At 41.5% G+C, this 14978-nt stretch overlaps 1 protein-coding gene across 5 annotated transcripts in view; it reads left to right on the forward strand.

The window, feature by feature from the left end:
• Positions 1 to 14978, forward strand: part of esrrga (estrogen-related receptor gamma a) — an 86872-nt gene that overhangs the window by 19539 nt on the left and 52355 nt on the right. For 3 of the 5 annotated variants that reach the window (XM_049604505.1, XM_049604476.1, XM_049604492.1), the window contains exons 3-4: positions 6347 to 6771; positions 14340 to 14468. In XM_049604505.1, the coding sequence (XP_049460462.1) occupies positions 6347 to 6771; positions 14340 to 14468 (554 nt within the window). The remainder of the gene's footprint in view (positions 1 to 6346; positions 6772 to 14339; positions 14469 to 14978) is intronic. The other 2 variants (XM_049604485.1, XM_049604500.1) reach the window with 1 other exon arrangement.

Genomic DNA, 14978 nt, shown 5'->3' on the forward strand with positions numbered 1-14978 from the left:
TTATTCTTAAACAAAACCAGCTTTAACTTACTCATTTTGAACCTATGTGTGTAACGTGTTAGTGTTTTCGTGCGTGTGTGCACACTCACCAGTGCATGTATCGAACTAACAAGCTGACAAGCAGTTCAACAACCCTCCACGGATAGCAGAGCGTTGAAAGCGGAGTAGAATAGAGAGAGACATAGAGCAAAGAAAGAAAAATAAACACACGAGTGTGAGGGCCTGAAAAAGCAATTCAGTCTATTGATGAAATCGTTCTATTCATTTGACTATGGAAATGTAAATGCATTTTTTGCCTCCTGTTCCCCCTCTTACCCCATTCTGTAATTCAATGTATTTTCCTTTCTGTCTTCCATCCTTCCTTTACTTTCCCTCCCTCCCTCCCCAAAGCACTGCCGGTATCATCTAGATAGAATTGTGTAAGGTTTTCACGCTCTCTCTTTCTCCTTTTTTTTTCTTTTTTCTTTTTGCTTATTGGACTGTGTGTTCTTATCAGCATCGAGAGCACAATGCTCGGTGTGATAGAAAGGTATTAGCCAACCCGTGGTAGCTACATTGTCAGCATTTCTCTCTTCTCTGTCTCTATTGCTACCACTTCTCTTTCCTCTCTGTTTTTCCTCTCACCTCGTATTCTTCTCTACTCATTTTTATCGCTTTTCTCCATGGGAATTTTTGGTTTTAAAATATTGTTGGGGCAGTGAGATGCTTCATTCCTCCACACCTGCATTCACTTGAGTTTGTCAGGGTGTAGTCAGATGCATTTTGTTTGCTCTTAATATGCATTCACATATATTTTAAAAGCAGTTTTTATTATATGGATAACATTTAAAGGTCCCATATTGTAAAAATATCAGATATCCATGTCTTTATTTTTTTTTTACTATGAGTAGGTTAAGGTCTTTTATATAAATACTGTGAAAGTATCAAAACAAGAAATAGAGTCCGTTTTCACAAATTGCCTTTAAAGGAATCGTCCGTGAAGTTGTGATGTCACAACTATGCTATATAAAGTTAAAAACTGCTGCTACAGCGGTGTTACAGTCATTCCCCGGCTGCAATGACGGTGCAGAGATGACGACAGTGCAGATGTGGAAGACCTGGAAACACTGACCAATCAGAGTAGACTGGGATTTTTCCAGATGGGACCTTAAACGGAGTGTTTCAGACAGAGGGTAAATACAGGTATATTTAGAAAGACCGTATGAGAAAAATACTTTTTTCTGAACATTAAATCATATAAAAATGTTCTAGTAAAATCCCTTTATACAAGTATGAACCTGAAAATGAGCCTCATGTGGGGCCTTTAAGCCAATTGTTTGCATCTTAGCTGCACAATTTAATTATCTTCATATAAAAAATGTAGATTTTCAGTCATGCTATGATTGTTCAACCATTATTTTTTATTTTTTATGATAAAATTCTTACTCACTGATGCCGTTTCTGAGATCTAGAGACATGGCAAAATGGACAGAAGAGTCCAGAAGGCCAAGCAACATGAGCACTCGTACAATCAAACAGTTACTAAGAAACCAAGTGTTATCTAAACCTCTGATTTGGTAGTGAAAGGTGAATATTAAAATGACACCCAGACTGTCCGTTGTAAAGCTGTTCAACACGGAGCTACTTACACTGCTTCTCTTCTTTAACCCGGGGCGGGACAAAAACAGTTTGGAGTTGTTTGAGGATCAGTTTGTGTTTACGGCTTCCATCTAGTGAGGCAGTCGTACAAAGATTGTATATAATGAAAGGGTGCAAGCGCACACAGAAAGTAAAGGAGCACAGAGACACAGAGTGAGGCAGAGAGTAGTTGCTCTAATACGATGATTGTATGTTTGTCCCTGCCAGTTGTCAGGGTGCCGCATCAGCCCACCGCTCTAATGACAGCTTGTCATACCAAAGTGGCCCACCTTCCTTCAAAACACACAGAAAAAAAAAAGATTCTTCTTCTTTTCTTTTTCTTTCCTTTCTTTTTTAGACATCGTTCTGTTCTTTCTGTTGCTCTCTCACCATGCGTCCACATATTTATCTCTCTGTCATGAGTCACTGTGACTTCAGGAAGTGAGAAAAGAAAAAAAAGAAATAGAAAAGAAGAGAAGAGAAAGCGAAAATGACAGGGATCGAGCTGGAAATGGAGACAAGGGAAGGTGGTAATCTTTCTGGTGTGTGTGTGTGTGTGTGTTCTGTGACAGGTAAATAGGCCTGCTGAATATTTGATGTCTGCAGGAACTAAACAGCCACTTTTGTCCCCTTGCTCTGGCTGTTTGTGAAACAGTCTCATATCTAGTTGGTGTCACAAACACTGTATGTGTGGTCAATTCTATCAAGGGCACTAATCCTAAAATATAAACCTTGGGGAATTATCTATCAGTCCTCACTGGAATAAGCTCACGGTGGTCTGCTATAAAGTTGTGTACTTCAAAAAGTAAAACAAAACAACTTTTATAACTACAGAAAAATTACGTGTGATGAAAGTGTCCACCAGTTTGCCTTCTTTTTGTAAGACATCGTACACGTGAAACTAAAATTACTTATATTATTAAAACAACTTTTTTTTAAGTCAGAATGTTTCAGTCTAAAGAAAATAAAAATTCCAAACCCATCTTCTCTACCAAAATTAAGCAAACATCTAAAACTAAAATCTGATATCTGCTCTTATTTGTGTTTGACTGCCATCATCTCATAACACCCTGTTCACGTCTTTGAGCCCCATGTGGATAAAGAAATAGAAACACATTCAAGCCTTTCCCTCGTTATATAAACCTCTTTAAACACCTAAAAACATAAAGAATTGGTAAAAAAAAAAAAAAAAAAAAAAAAGAGACCCAACCCTTCCCTCTCTTTCCACACTCATCTGAAGAGCAGACAGGCACAATAAGACTGCTCTTTCAGCACTGAGCCGTCGTTACATAGCGCCATAATTATACTGATAACATACATACATAAATGCATTCAACCTCTTGCTCGGCGCAGCGCACTGGCTGTGATTTCTTAATCTTCTTTCCTCTTCTCTTCTCCTCTCCTCTGCACGCATGTCTTCTTTTTTATTCTTTTTATTCCTCCCCCTTCGACTGCCATTATTTTTCATTTATAAGCAGAGAGAGAGAGAGAGAGAGAGAGCACATAGAAAAGATGTGAGCAGGAGAAAAAGATATTAGAGGAAGAAAGACGGAGGAATGTAAAGGGAGAAGGAAAGAGAGATAGATGAGAATTTGAGAGAGAGAGAAAGAGGTAAAAGCGCCTGAGATCTTTTGGCACTTAAACTCTTTCACTTAATGGTACTCAGAGGGATTGACGGTCGAAGGGAGGGGGCACAAAAGAGCATAAAGAGTGAAAAAGGAGAGATTAAATCATCACCATCACATCATCTACTTAAATGGCTCTACTCTCTTTTTCTGTCACCACTGTATTTCTCTCCCTCCGCTGGAACATAGGCAACCCTGTGCGATCTCTCCTCATCCCATCACTCTTCCCCACATTTACATTTATTTCTTATTGCTTATTCTAGCACCTTATATGTGTTTCTGTCTCTACTCCTGTATCCCTTCATCAACTCTCCATCCCTCTTTTTTTTTTTAACCTCCATCTTCTTTCTTGACTTGTGTCCCAATCTTTTTCGACGTTGCACCCTCTTTCCAAACTGAAGGCCAACCTTAGTATCAGATGAACAGATTTATAAGCATTGGTGAACATTACAAAGCCACGATTAATGGAGGAATTAGGGGAACTTATAGGGAAGGGAAGGGAGAAGTAGTGGTGAGAATAAAATATCTGATGAAGTATTGTATATTATAAATGTCACTTTATTAAAGGGAAAATTAACTCAAAAAAGCACTGAATTTCTTGGAAAGGGGTCTTTGCCTCAAAGTACCTGTGAAGGTTTAGCTCAAAGAAGACGATAGCTTTGCGTCATTTTCCTACTCATCAAACAAATTAAAGGGGAACTATTGTGCATTTCCTTATTGTCTATCATATTTCTAATGTTATGTGTTATGTCTAATGTGGTCAATATTCATAATAGACATGGCCAAAGTTGCAAATAATGAGGTAAACGAATGTGAAAGTTATCCCTGGGAGCAAAAGCCTTAAGTTTCGAACAGTTGGGAATACTCTGTTTCCAATTGTTGTCGGTGAAGATTCTCAGTCATCCAGGTCATGGTAATCATAAATGCTGTATCGTAGTCAACTGGACTTGCTAGAGTTTCTTGAAGATGTTTCACTTCTCATCCAAGAGGCTCGGAACTAAAGAAGCGTCTCTGATGAGAGGTGAAACATCTTCAAGAAACTCAAGCAAGTCCAGTTGCCTACGATATAGCACTTATGATTTCCAACGTGTTTGTCTACTTTTGCGACCAGCTGTGGTCAGCTCATGACAGATTTCTTTATATGGTCATCTGTTCCGAGTAGCTATATGCTAGCATCAGGGAAACATAATCTGGGTTGACATTGTTAATTTCTCCCCAGTTCTGTATCATATTCTTGCTGTCTTATGTCCTGCTGTGAAGATGTTTGGCTTAGAAGCTGTTGCTGATGATTTTTCTCTGTAGAAAATGCTGCTATACTCTGCTACAGTCTTTTTCCCTGGCTGCAGTGACGGTGCAAAGGCAGAAGACCCTGACATGCTGACTAGTCAGAGCAGACTAGTTTTAGTGCCTGTCTCTTTAGGCCCCCTGCCGAAAAGCCCAGAGTCTCAGACAGAGGTTGAATACAGGTGCTCCAGAACAGACAGTATTAGGAAAACAAAAATGTGTTTTAAAAATTAAAGCATTAAGTTATGTTCTAGTAGAAACCGAAAATACAAGTATGAACCTGAAAGTGAGCAGAATAGGTGCGCTTTAAAAACCAAACTGTTCCGAAACAGGTGTCTGTCATTTGGTTATCCTCACTCACTGCAGCCAATTCCTCTTTCTCTCTTTTTCCATTCTGTCCATCTGTCTGCTTTGGCTGGCTGTCTGTCTGCCTACCTGTTTTCCTGTCTATATCCACTCCCCATTCCCCCACCCTTTCCTCTCTCCCGCCTGGCTCTTCATTCCCCGTCAAGGCGCTTTCTGTGTTTTATGGGTCCCTGTAGAACAGGGATCTTTTACAGGCCGACTGGACTTTAGAAGCCCCTCGTTTAGCAGCATCCTGCCTTAATTAAAAACCCCTTTTGTGCTTTCTGCCTTTAACAATGAAAAGGGAGAGAAGGGAGGGAGGGCAGGGTTAGAGGAATAGAGAGTGGTAATGCAAAGAGAAAGAGAGAGTGGGCAGGGACAGAGGAAGAGAGGGAGAGAGAGATGGCAGTGAATAGGAAGTGATAGGGAGACAGGCAGATAGATACTAAGGTAGACAAAGGGAGGGATGGAGAGATATGGACAGAGAGAAGATAGCTGTTAATTACAACTGCCATTAACAAGACACCAGTCAGCCTCCTTAGGGAGTGGAAGAAGGAAATGCAGGAGAGGAGAGAGGGAGACAGGAAGGGAAGCAGAGTGGAGGAAAGGAAGGGAAGCAGAGAAGAGCAGGAGATGAGGAGAGGACTACAGTAATACTTCAGCACCGATAAGAAGAGACTTTTAGCTTTTTTTAAACACAGTTTTGTATTGCATGGCTTCCCCTAGCTTCTTAAACTATATTCGTCAGTGTGTGCTCAAATATGACCATAAATGAGACTGTGTGTGTGTGGGGGGGGGGGTCTGTGTGTGAGTATCATGTATGTGTGAGGCTGTCTTTGGGATGATTGAGCAGCAGAGAGGCTGCTTACTGATTACCTTCATGTAGAACAAGCTGCTATTGACTGGAAAGTGACGGATGACCGTCGGCCCCGAGAATGTGTGTGTGTGTGTGTGTGTGTGTGTGTGTGTGTGTGTGTGTTTGTGCGACAGTGTGGAACTGTAGATGCATTTCTGCTTCTCTTATTTTGCTCATGGTTCCCCTAATGAACCAAAATCTATTTAGTTTTGTGTTTAAGTCTCTTACTGTCTTCTGTCACCTCGTCCCTTCTTTCTCCCTCTGCTCAGCTCTGTCCGTCATTTCTCTTAAGAAAAGAATAACAAATGTGATGGATGGATTGTGTGTGTACATGTATGTGTGTCATTTATAGAACTTGCCCGGCTCAGTGAAAAAATACAAATCCATCATTGAAAGTGACAGTGAGGAAATACAACAACATTAGAACAAATGATTGCTATAATTGGACTTTGAAACATTGCCTTAACTGTATCTATTTTTCTTCTCTTCTAGCTCTGCCTTTCTGGGTTTTCTTTCTTTTCTCTACAAGTATCCATCATTTTACCGACATTTTACACATGACATTTTCTTGTAATGCTTTCCTCTTCTTCTTCTATTTGTTCCTGTCTCACTCCCTCAGGCTTCTCTGCAGAATGTCCAGTAAGGAGCGCCACCTTGAGTCCAACTGTCCGTCCTCTTATATAAAGACTGAGCCGTCTAGTCCTGCCTCCCTGACTGACAGCCTGAACCATCACTCCCCTGGTGGCTCCAGTGACGCCTCAGGCTCCTATTCGTCCACAATGAACGGCCACCCCAACGGCTTAGACTCCCCGAGCCTTTACGGCTCCAACGCAGGGCCCCTGGGTCCCGCTGGCGGCCCCGGATCAAAGCGTTACGAGGACTGTTCGTCAACTATTGGGGAAGATTCGCAGATTAAGTGCGAGTACATGTTGAATTCGATGCCCAAGAGGCTGTGTCTGGTGTGCGGGGACATTGCGTCAGGGTACCACTATGGAGTGGCATCCTGTGAGGCCTGCAAGGCCTTCTTCAAACGCACCATCCAAGGTTGGCTTCTACTTTGACTTTCTATCTATACCTATCTCCCTATGTGTGTACCTTTCTGCCTCTGTGTGAATCTAGATTAATATTTGTTTAAAGTTGCAGACATTACTATGAGGTGTGATTGATTTTGTGTTAAAGTCTCTTAATGTCAGGCCTAAAAGTCTGTCAAGAAGATTTTTTGTAGTTATTTTATTTGATTTCTTCCAAATATGCATTATGAAGCTACGTGAAAGGCCATAAACCACTCACAACAAAAGAACACATTATAGGCTCAGCTGCGGGGGACAAAAGGTCAGAAGTTAATGGTGAAGAGTGTTTTTCATACTGAACTAAATATGCTCCTTAAAAAGGCATGACCTTTCTGCAGATATAGCACACATAGTACCTTAAACATAAACTGTATTTTCTTCAGATAAAAGATGCACATGAAATGCACTCAGTCTCACATGCCCATACACCTGAGCCATTATATTAGAACCAGGACATATGATAAAAGCCCCAGGCCAGATGTGAACCCAGATTTTTATGTGGTACATGTCCCTGCTAAGTGAGCCACCAGGCCACCCACCACAGTCTGTATTTCTCTCTCCTTCACCAGTTCTCTTTCTGTCATGCACGCACATACACACACTCACATATAAGCATCCAATCACCTTCATGTAGACGGACCAACTCCCGGACACGCCCTCCTTTCACCCTCAACCTTGACCTCTTCTTCATCAATAGCAAAGAGTAATTTCGAGGTAATGTTTGCATTTCCAGATCAGGCTGCTTATGCTTGACAGGAAGCGTGTTAGCTATAAGCCTGTTGCCTAGAAGATAGCGTAGTGTCAGAAGAAGGTCAGGGGTTATGTCTGGGGGTCAGGAGTTCAGGTTAGGGGTTAGAGGAGAGAAGGGGTAGAAGAGTAATCCACAGGATGAGAAGAGTACCAGGAATTAGGCTCAGTAATCCTTTGCTCATCTCTTGTTAGGGCTAGAAGTAGTCCATGAAATGCTCAGGTATTTAGGCTATCCTCTTCAGTTTTGTGGATATTGTATTCATACTCAGCTCTTGATTAGCAGTGTGTCCTTCATTCACCCTTGTAAGCACAGTACAGGTCAGTCTCACAGACAACCAATTAGCTGTAAGGCAAGACGGTAAGTCAGCCATTTGTTTATTAATCAACCCAGCTCAAAAACCAACCTAGTTTCACATGACTTATTCAATACGTGGAAAATCGTCCAATATATGGTGCATAGAATTTCACCAATATATCTTTTGCACAACTTCGCTGATGAGTTTCATGAGCATAGAGTTTCATGGTGTTTTTTCATGTTTCTTTCCACAGCAAGCACAACTAAAGCAGATACATATTAGACTGTTTACCTCTATAATCAGACAACAGTATAGAACAAAGCTAATCATATTCTGATCTTTTGTGAGTGCAAACAATTCCCATGAAAGGACAAACACCAACAGTGTCTTAATCCATTTCTCAGTACTTCCCGACTCTCACAGTCTGTCTGTGGCACTCAGCCACAAGTCCATTTGCTTCCTCTGAAGATGTAATTCTTCAGAAACAGGTCATGAATATGTGTCTCTTTATTTTATTAAAATACTAAGTACTGTAGGTTTTGGCTGCAGATATTTTCAGACACTGCTTCTATGCACTCGTATTTCCAGCAGCAGGATGTTACAGTTTAAGTACTGTAGGATCAACTCTCTGTCTTCTTCCAGAAAGAACTCGTCACCAAGTGCAACAGTGTGGTCAGCCCGCTCTCCTAGAAATTACATTTATATACAGTTATTTTGAAACAGTAAATTTGTTTGAAGAAAACATGATGTCAAACAACTTCTGTTTCAATTAACATTATGAAGATAAGTTGCGAGTGAACGTACTTGGTGTTTCATGTCAATGTCAATACTGAAATTATCTGCAAAATGTTCTTTTCCCCGAAATAGGCAATCTTGCGATACAGTATCCCCTCAAAATACACCATTTTTTATTACTTTTTTTAACATTTAACCCAAATCAGAATCTGTCCCTTACATTACCCAACTTCCTTCTGTTTCCTAAACCACAGACAGGAGTCTGGATGCAATCTCGGGGTTCTGGTGTCAAGGTCCTGTACTTTCTATGCCCACCATCCTCCCCACCAGCCACCTCCTTTGCAGTACATGAATGCAGTGTTTTTGTACCTTAAAGACTGAGGACATCTAAACATAATCCAGGCAGCGATTACATTGGTGCAACATTTACAAACCCATTTCATAACATACAAACGTTACTTCAAGGAGACAGGGTTGGTATGGATAACCAATTTGTTTTGAGGCTTTGGGTGCACAGACAATACTTGATAGTGAGATCAGTTCATTGATTGATTAAGTCTTTTCATGGGACTTGATGGCAATAACAAAAGTATACAATATCACCAGACTTTGATAACCCATTAAAGATAGATCCATGGAGCATTTTTATGTATGGGAAATCAGGGAAAAGTCATAGAATTTAATATCATGATCACCATGGTGGTTAACCCAGTGAGCAAGATGGTCAGCAAGTGATAAACCTTTGAAGACTCTGTGTTTGAGTAATAATCTTTAATGATTTGTTTCCATTAGTCAGCAGGACAGCCCTCTTGTCAGTCAGTATGCCACTGCAATAACCAAGCTACCAGCCAGCCAGCCAGCCAGCCGTCATCGATCCATCGCGTCAGTCAGTCCGTCAGTCATATCAGACAGGATTCATCTATCTGCCTTTCCATCCATCCACCTATCTGTCTCTGCTTTCTTTTGCCTCCGATAAGCAGCTTTCCCAGTAAAGCCCCAGAGAGGGAGAGAGAGACAGGGAAATGTGAGGGGGAGGTGGAAGTCTAACATCCAGTAGATGGTCACCACTACCTGGTGATGACCTGTATGTGTTTATTATGGCATGAGATCAGGACACAGTCCAATCCTGACAAAGAGATTGGAACACATACAGAGATAAAGGCAGAGGCACGCACACACAAGCTCAGAGAAGCGCATTCACACATAGACACCAGCACACATGAAGGCACAGCCACACACATGACCTTGTAATCACTCTGTGTATAGGTTTAACCCTTAATTCGTCTGCCATCCCTGTCATGTGTAGCAGTTTACCAGTCCACATGTCTCATTTCATTTAAGGGCTTGTTAAAGGTTACATAGGTGAGGGTACAGTCCGAGATTAAATACAGAGAGCCCAGCAAACATATAGATACTGTGCTGTGTTGACATCTGAGCCTCTTCAGATTTTGACCTTGAATAGATTTAAAGCAATGACCCGGCCCCTCTCGCTCTCTCACTTCCTCATTTTCACTGTATTTGTAATCTTCCCTTCTCCTGTAGTGGACATGTTGCAGCTCAGGAAGGCCAGAATTAGAGGTTATGGGTCAAGACTTTGGCAAAGCTAGTGGCAGGACTGCTGTCACGAAAGGTTGAGACCAAATACAACAGTTTGGTGGGCCAATGGACAGGAAGCCATATTAAACCAGGAGATATACTGGAAAAATGAGCTGGAACAGAAGTCATACTCAATTCAATGACATTCTATTTATTTATTGGCCGAGTTGGCTAAATCACAATCGTTATTTTGCATCTTTGCCCAGAATTAACACATGTCCTGTATTTCTTATTAAGAGATATGTAATGGTCTACTCATAATAATCTTACACTAGTAATTTTCCAAACATAACACAACTAGGACTTGATAATGAAATCTACAAATGCAATTTCATAAACAAATTTCATTTGTTTCATCAATGTGCTTCAGTATTACTGTTAATGTTTGTTTGGATGCAGACTGAGCAGTCTTGGATCCAGTGGAACAAATGGGTCATGACATTATCTTTGGCTACCACGCAAGCCAAACTCATCCACAGATAGCGTGGGTGTGTGTTACCCCGTGCATCTATGTGTGGGCTTGTGCTCATCCATGTAAATGAGCGCAGGTTTATGTGTGCGCCCGTGCACATATGCCTGTGTTTATGCAGGGTTGTGTGTTAGTGTATGTGTCTTGGCTGGAAAGCAGGGCCAGCCTCAGATGGGCAGCGGCAGACATATTGGTATGTTTCAACCCATTAGCCAATAAAACCGCAGGTAATCACCAAAAAAACACCTCCAGCTGGACAGAGAGGAGAGCATGGGGTGGAAGAGGAGAGGAGAGGAGAGGAGTATACACCAGTTTGGATAAACAACAAGTTGAAACAAGGAATGGAAGAAAGAGAGGAGGAGAAGGGGGAGGGTGGACTGGGCACATGGATGTAGGAAGGAATTAGTGGTATGTGTGTGTGTGTGTGTGTGTGTCGCAGCATGGAGGAAGTGGCTCTGGCAGCTGCTGTTTCTGTGGCGTCAGTCCAGCGACACCTGACAACCTGCATCTATCACTCCCTTATTGAGAGAGAGGGATAAAGGGGAGTGAGGAGGAGGGCAAAGTGTGGGATAGGGAGGGATAGAGCGATGAAATGGGAAGATAAAGAGAGAGGGAAGAAGAGAGGTAGATAAGAGCAGGAAAGAGGAAGATGAGAAAGGTGATCAGTGCAGTGAAAATGGAAGGTGGGACCATCTAATAACGGAGCAAACAAATCCTTCAATAAATATACAGTTTTAAATATACAAATTGGGGCTGTACCCTCCTCAGAATTATGTCAGTCAAATCGAATTTGGCTGTTTAAGATTACTTGACTATTAGTTCCTTTTTTTTCCCCATACAGAGTGTTAGAGTTTGAACAGGATTCAGCGGGACGTCACATAGTGTAGTAGACAAGCCAAGTTAACCATCAAAGCTAATGTGGGCTAACTATGCTAACAACAGATGAGAGATATGCAACAACATATTTTGCCGACACTAGATATCAAACAAAAGCCAGAGACTGTATCGTATGAAGTTGCTGTGAGTTATAAATTCGCCACTTCTAAGCAGAAGGTAGAGGATAATGTCCCGGAGCCTCCCTTCTTTCGGGCAGCCGCCTTCATCTCACCCAGGATCTGGGTCCGCAGCTGCTAGTACTGCTTGTAGAGCAGTGGGAAAACAAGGAGCATTCACTCTGCAGCAAAATATGGGGACCAAAACGTCACCAGAAGTACACTGTACACTGACTTGAGGAATCTCAGATGATTTGAATATTTTACTAGGATAAGGAACAGCCCTAATACAGCTACACATTTGTTTGTATATCTTGATATAGAATGGTGAGGGGTGTCTCAGTGAATGACTTGGTTAAGAGCATGCCATTGTAACTGCATTGTTGAATTTCAAGTCTGGCCCAGAGACCTCTACCTTTGTCTTCTGTTCAGGTAAAACTATCTTATAAAAAACTGAGGTACTGAGACAAGAAAGCTAACAGAAGGGAGAGGCTGAACTTGTCTCAAGACCAAGTTAGATGTGCAACTTTAGGGAGAGGTGACAGAACAGACAGCTCAGAGAGTATTGCAGGCAAAAACACACACTAACATTCATATTACACAGCCTGTACAATGGTGGTCAATTGTCATGCAGCAGGTGGACATACACATACACATCTCAAAGGAGATTGCAGGGGATTTGAGGCCCTCATATATCTCCCCCCCCCCCCCCCCCTCACTCACACCAACACACACATACAAACTAACACATGGTTATACATAGGAGCCTCCAAGACCCTCTCTGCACTAAGCCCACCTCAGTGCACAATAAGACACAAAAAGACAGAAATAAAGACAGAGAGGGAGAGATATGACATTCTGATGTAAAACCCTTCATTTCTAATTCCTACCCTCGACCCCCACTCTGAAGCAGGATGACACATAGGTTGCATAGTCCTATATCACACCTTTGTATGGATCTCTAGTGTTAGCCAGCAGTGCCTACCTATCTTTCAAATCGTGCACAATCTGTAATATCAAATAGTCCTCTGCACTTTCAGGTAAGATATTAAATACTGTCAAGTTTTACAAACATTTTTACTTCTACCATAGCTGTCACTTTAATGAACAAATGACATGCATTATCATTATGGTCTATTGACTCTCACTTCCACATTAGCACTCTACGTGGATAACTTTTTTCCTGAGTGAGAGGTTTAACATATTTAGCCTTTCAGCCTTATAAGTGGCTCTTTACAGCAGTTATCCATTTAGCAGCGCTTGCCTGTTTAGCCTCGCACTAACAACTGACCGCCCATTAACCTACGCAGATTCTGTGTCATTAGCACATTTAGCCTTGGTGCTAAGTAAGTGTCCCTCTTAATTGCTGAATTATTCTGCACCTCCTGTATCATCCACATGTACAGGTTGGGTGTGAGCTAACTAGTCCCATTAGCAGTGTCCATTAGACTGCAAGGGTTCCCTCCACATTTAGCGTGTTTAGCCTTTACTTTAACTAACAAGGCCGATTAATGAGCATCTTGTTATCCATTAGGAAGTGTTCGTGCATTTAGCCTTTTCCCAAGCTAACTAGCCCCCTTAATCAGCCCAGTAATGAGAAAACATCCTCTCCACAGCAGCAGTCAATAGTAATCACTGTTTACTCTCTTTCAGTGGGAGATGCATTGGCTTGCTGAGGTACTGTAGTCGTCAGGTGGGCACGGGAGGAAGGAAACAAAGTCTTCCCTGGTTCACATCTCAACACACATAATATAGATAAATAAACCTTCCTGAACAAAGACGCCCGTTTTAGCAAGTCTGCAAAAGTCCAGACTGTCCGAACAAATCCATAACTCTGCTTCGCTTTGTAGTGGGTGGAAGCAAATTACTAAGTGGGGGAAATGAGCAGAACTGGAGGGAGAGTGAAGGTGAAAATGAGAAAACAAAACAACAATATGAAACTGGAGGAAATTAGGAGGCACAGCAGATGATTGGAAATAGGTCTCATTTAGACATGTACTGAAATACAAAGTGTTGAGAACAGCAAGGACAGAAAACATGACAGCACAGAGGTGGTAAGATGTAGCAAATACACATGAAATAGTGACACAGCAGACAATTATAAGTAAAAGTGCTCTCAGCCTCTAACACACTTTAAGTGTTGTTGTTTTCGTTGGCAAGAGTAGTGAAGTTAATAGACTTACTTTGGCTAATAATCTTAACCTCGGCTCTGCATCAGTGCTACTGTGAGTGAACTGCAGCTTGTCACGCAACGTCTGGTGGCTCCAGCCAAGGAGCATGCACATACTCTATCTATCAGTCTAACACATTCATACATGCACAAATACATTGCTTCCTATGCCATATTTTTTAAACAAAGTGACGAGTTTTTGAGGTAACAATGATCACTGGCACATTAAATAAGCTGCCAGACATTGATAAAACAGTGCGCACACACACACAAACTCAAATCAGAAGACAGCAGATTCGTTTAGTAGAGTTTAGTATCAGTGCTTGCTGTCGCTCAAAGGGCCGTCTTAAAGTCAAAGGTCAAAACCAGCCAGCTTTAATTAACATTTATAGTATTATGTGTCTCTAGATTTTTGTCTCTCATTTACTCTGTGCTGCATGACGTGTCTAAAAGTTTGTCTGCCTGCCTGTCTGTTGATGTATCCGTCTGAAATATAGCCCTTTTTCTGTCTTCCTCCAACATGTCTACATACAGGCAACATAGAGTACAGCTGTCCAGCCACCAACGAGTGCGAGATCACCAAGAGGAGACGCAAGTCGTGCCAGGCCTGCCGCTTCATGAAGTGTCTGACTGTGGGCATGCTGAGGGAGGGTAAGGGAAAAGGTCTCTTACTTATCTTTCTCTGTTAACTGTGCTACATGTAGCATTTAAAGACCCATTAGGAGATAATGATATCCAGAGATTTCCATAGAACAAAACATAAAACAAATCCTGCAGCTTCACTCCATGGCACATGGTGAAGTAAATCTTAAAGCTACGGAAGAAAACTTTTTAATTCTAGCTAAAGATAAAGTGAAAACATGCAGATGATCACTATCACTTTTGGGGCAGGAAGCAGAGGGGTTCATGTGGTCTTAAGTTTGTGGAACACAAAAAGAACAAATGCCACCAATGTTGAACAGTGCTACATGTAACACTAATAAGACATTGTTGATACTCCTTTTAAATGCAGTGTGTTGTAATCTGTTCCACATTTTGTATCCACATATGTGTTTACATCTTATTTTCTTATCTGTCTTCTTATCTCATCATCACTTGAAATATATCTACATTCTTCTCTTATTTCCTCTTTGTATGTTCACCAAAGTTCCTTATACTCAAGTTAAATAGTTC

This window comes from Epinephelus fuscoguttatus, linkage group LG2, assembly GCF_011397635.1.
Source record: "Epinephelus fuscoguttatus linkage group LG2, E.fuscoguttatus.final_Chr_v1".
NCBI lineage: Eukaryota > Metazoa > Chordata > Actinopteri > Perciformes > Serranidae > Epinephelus > Epinephelus fuscoguttatus.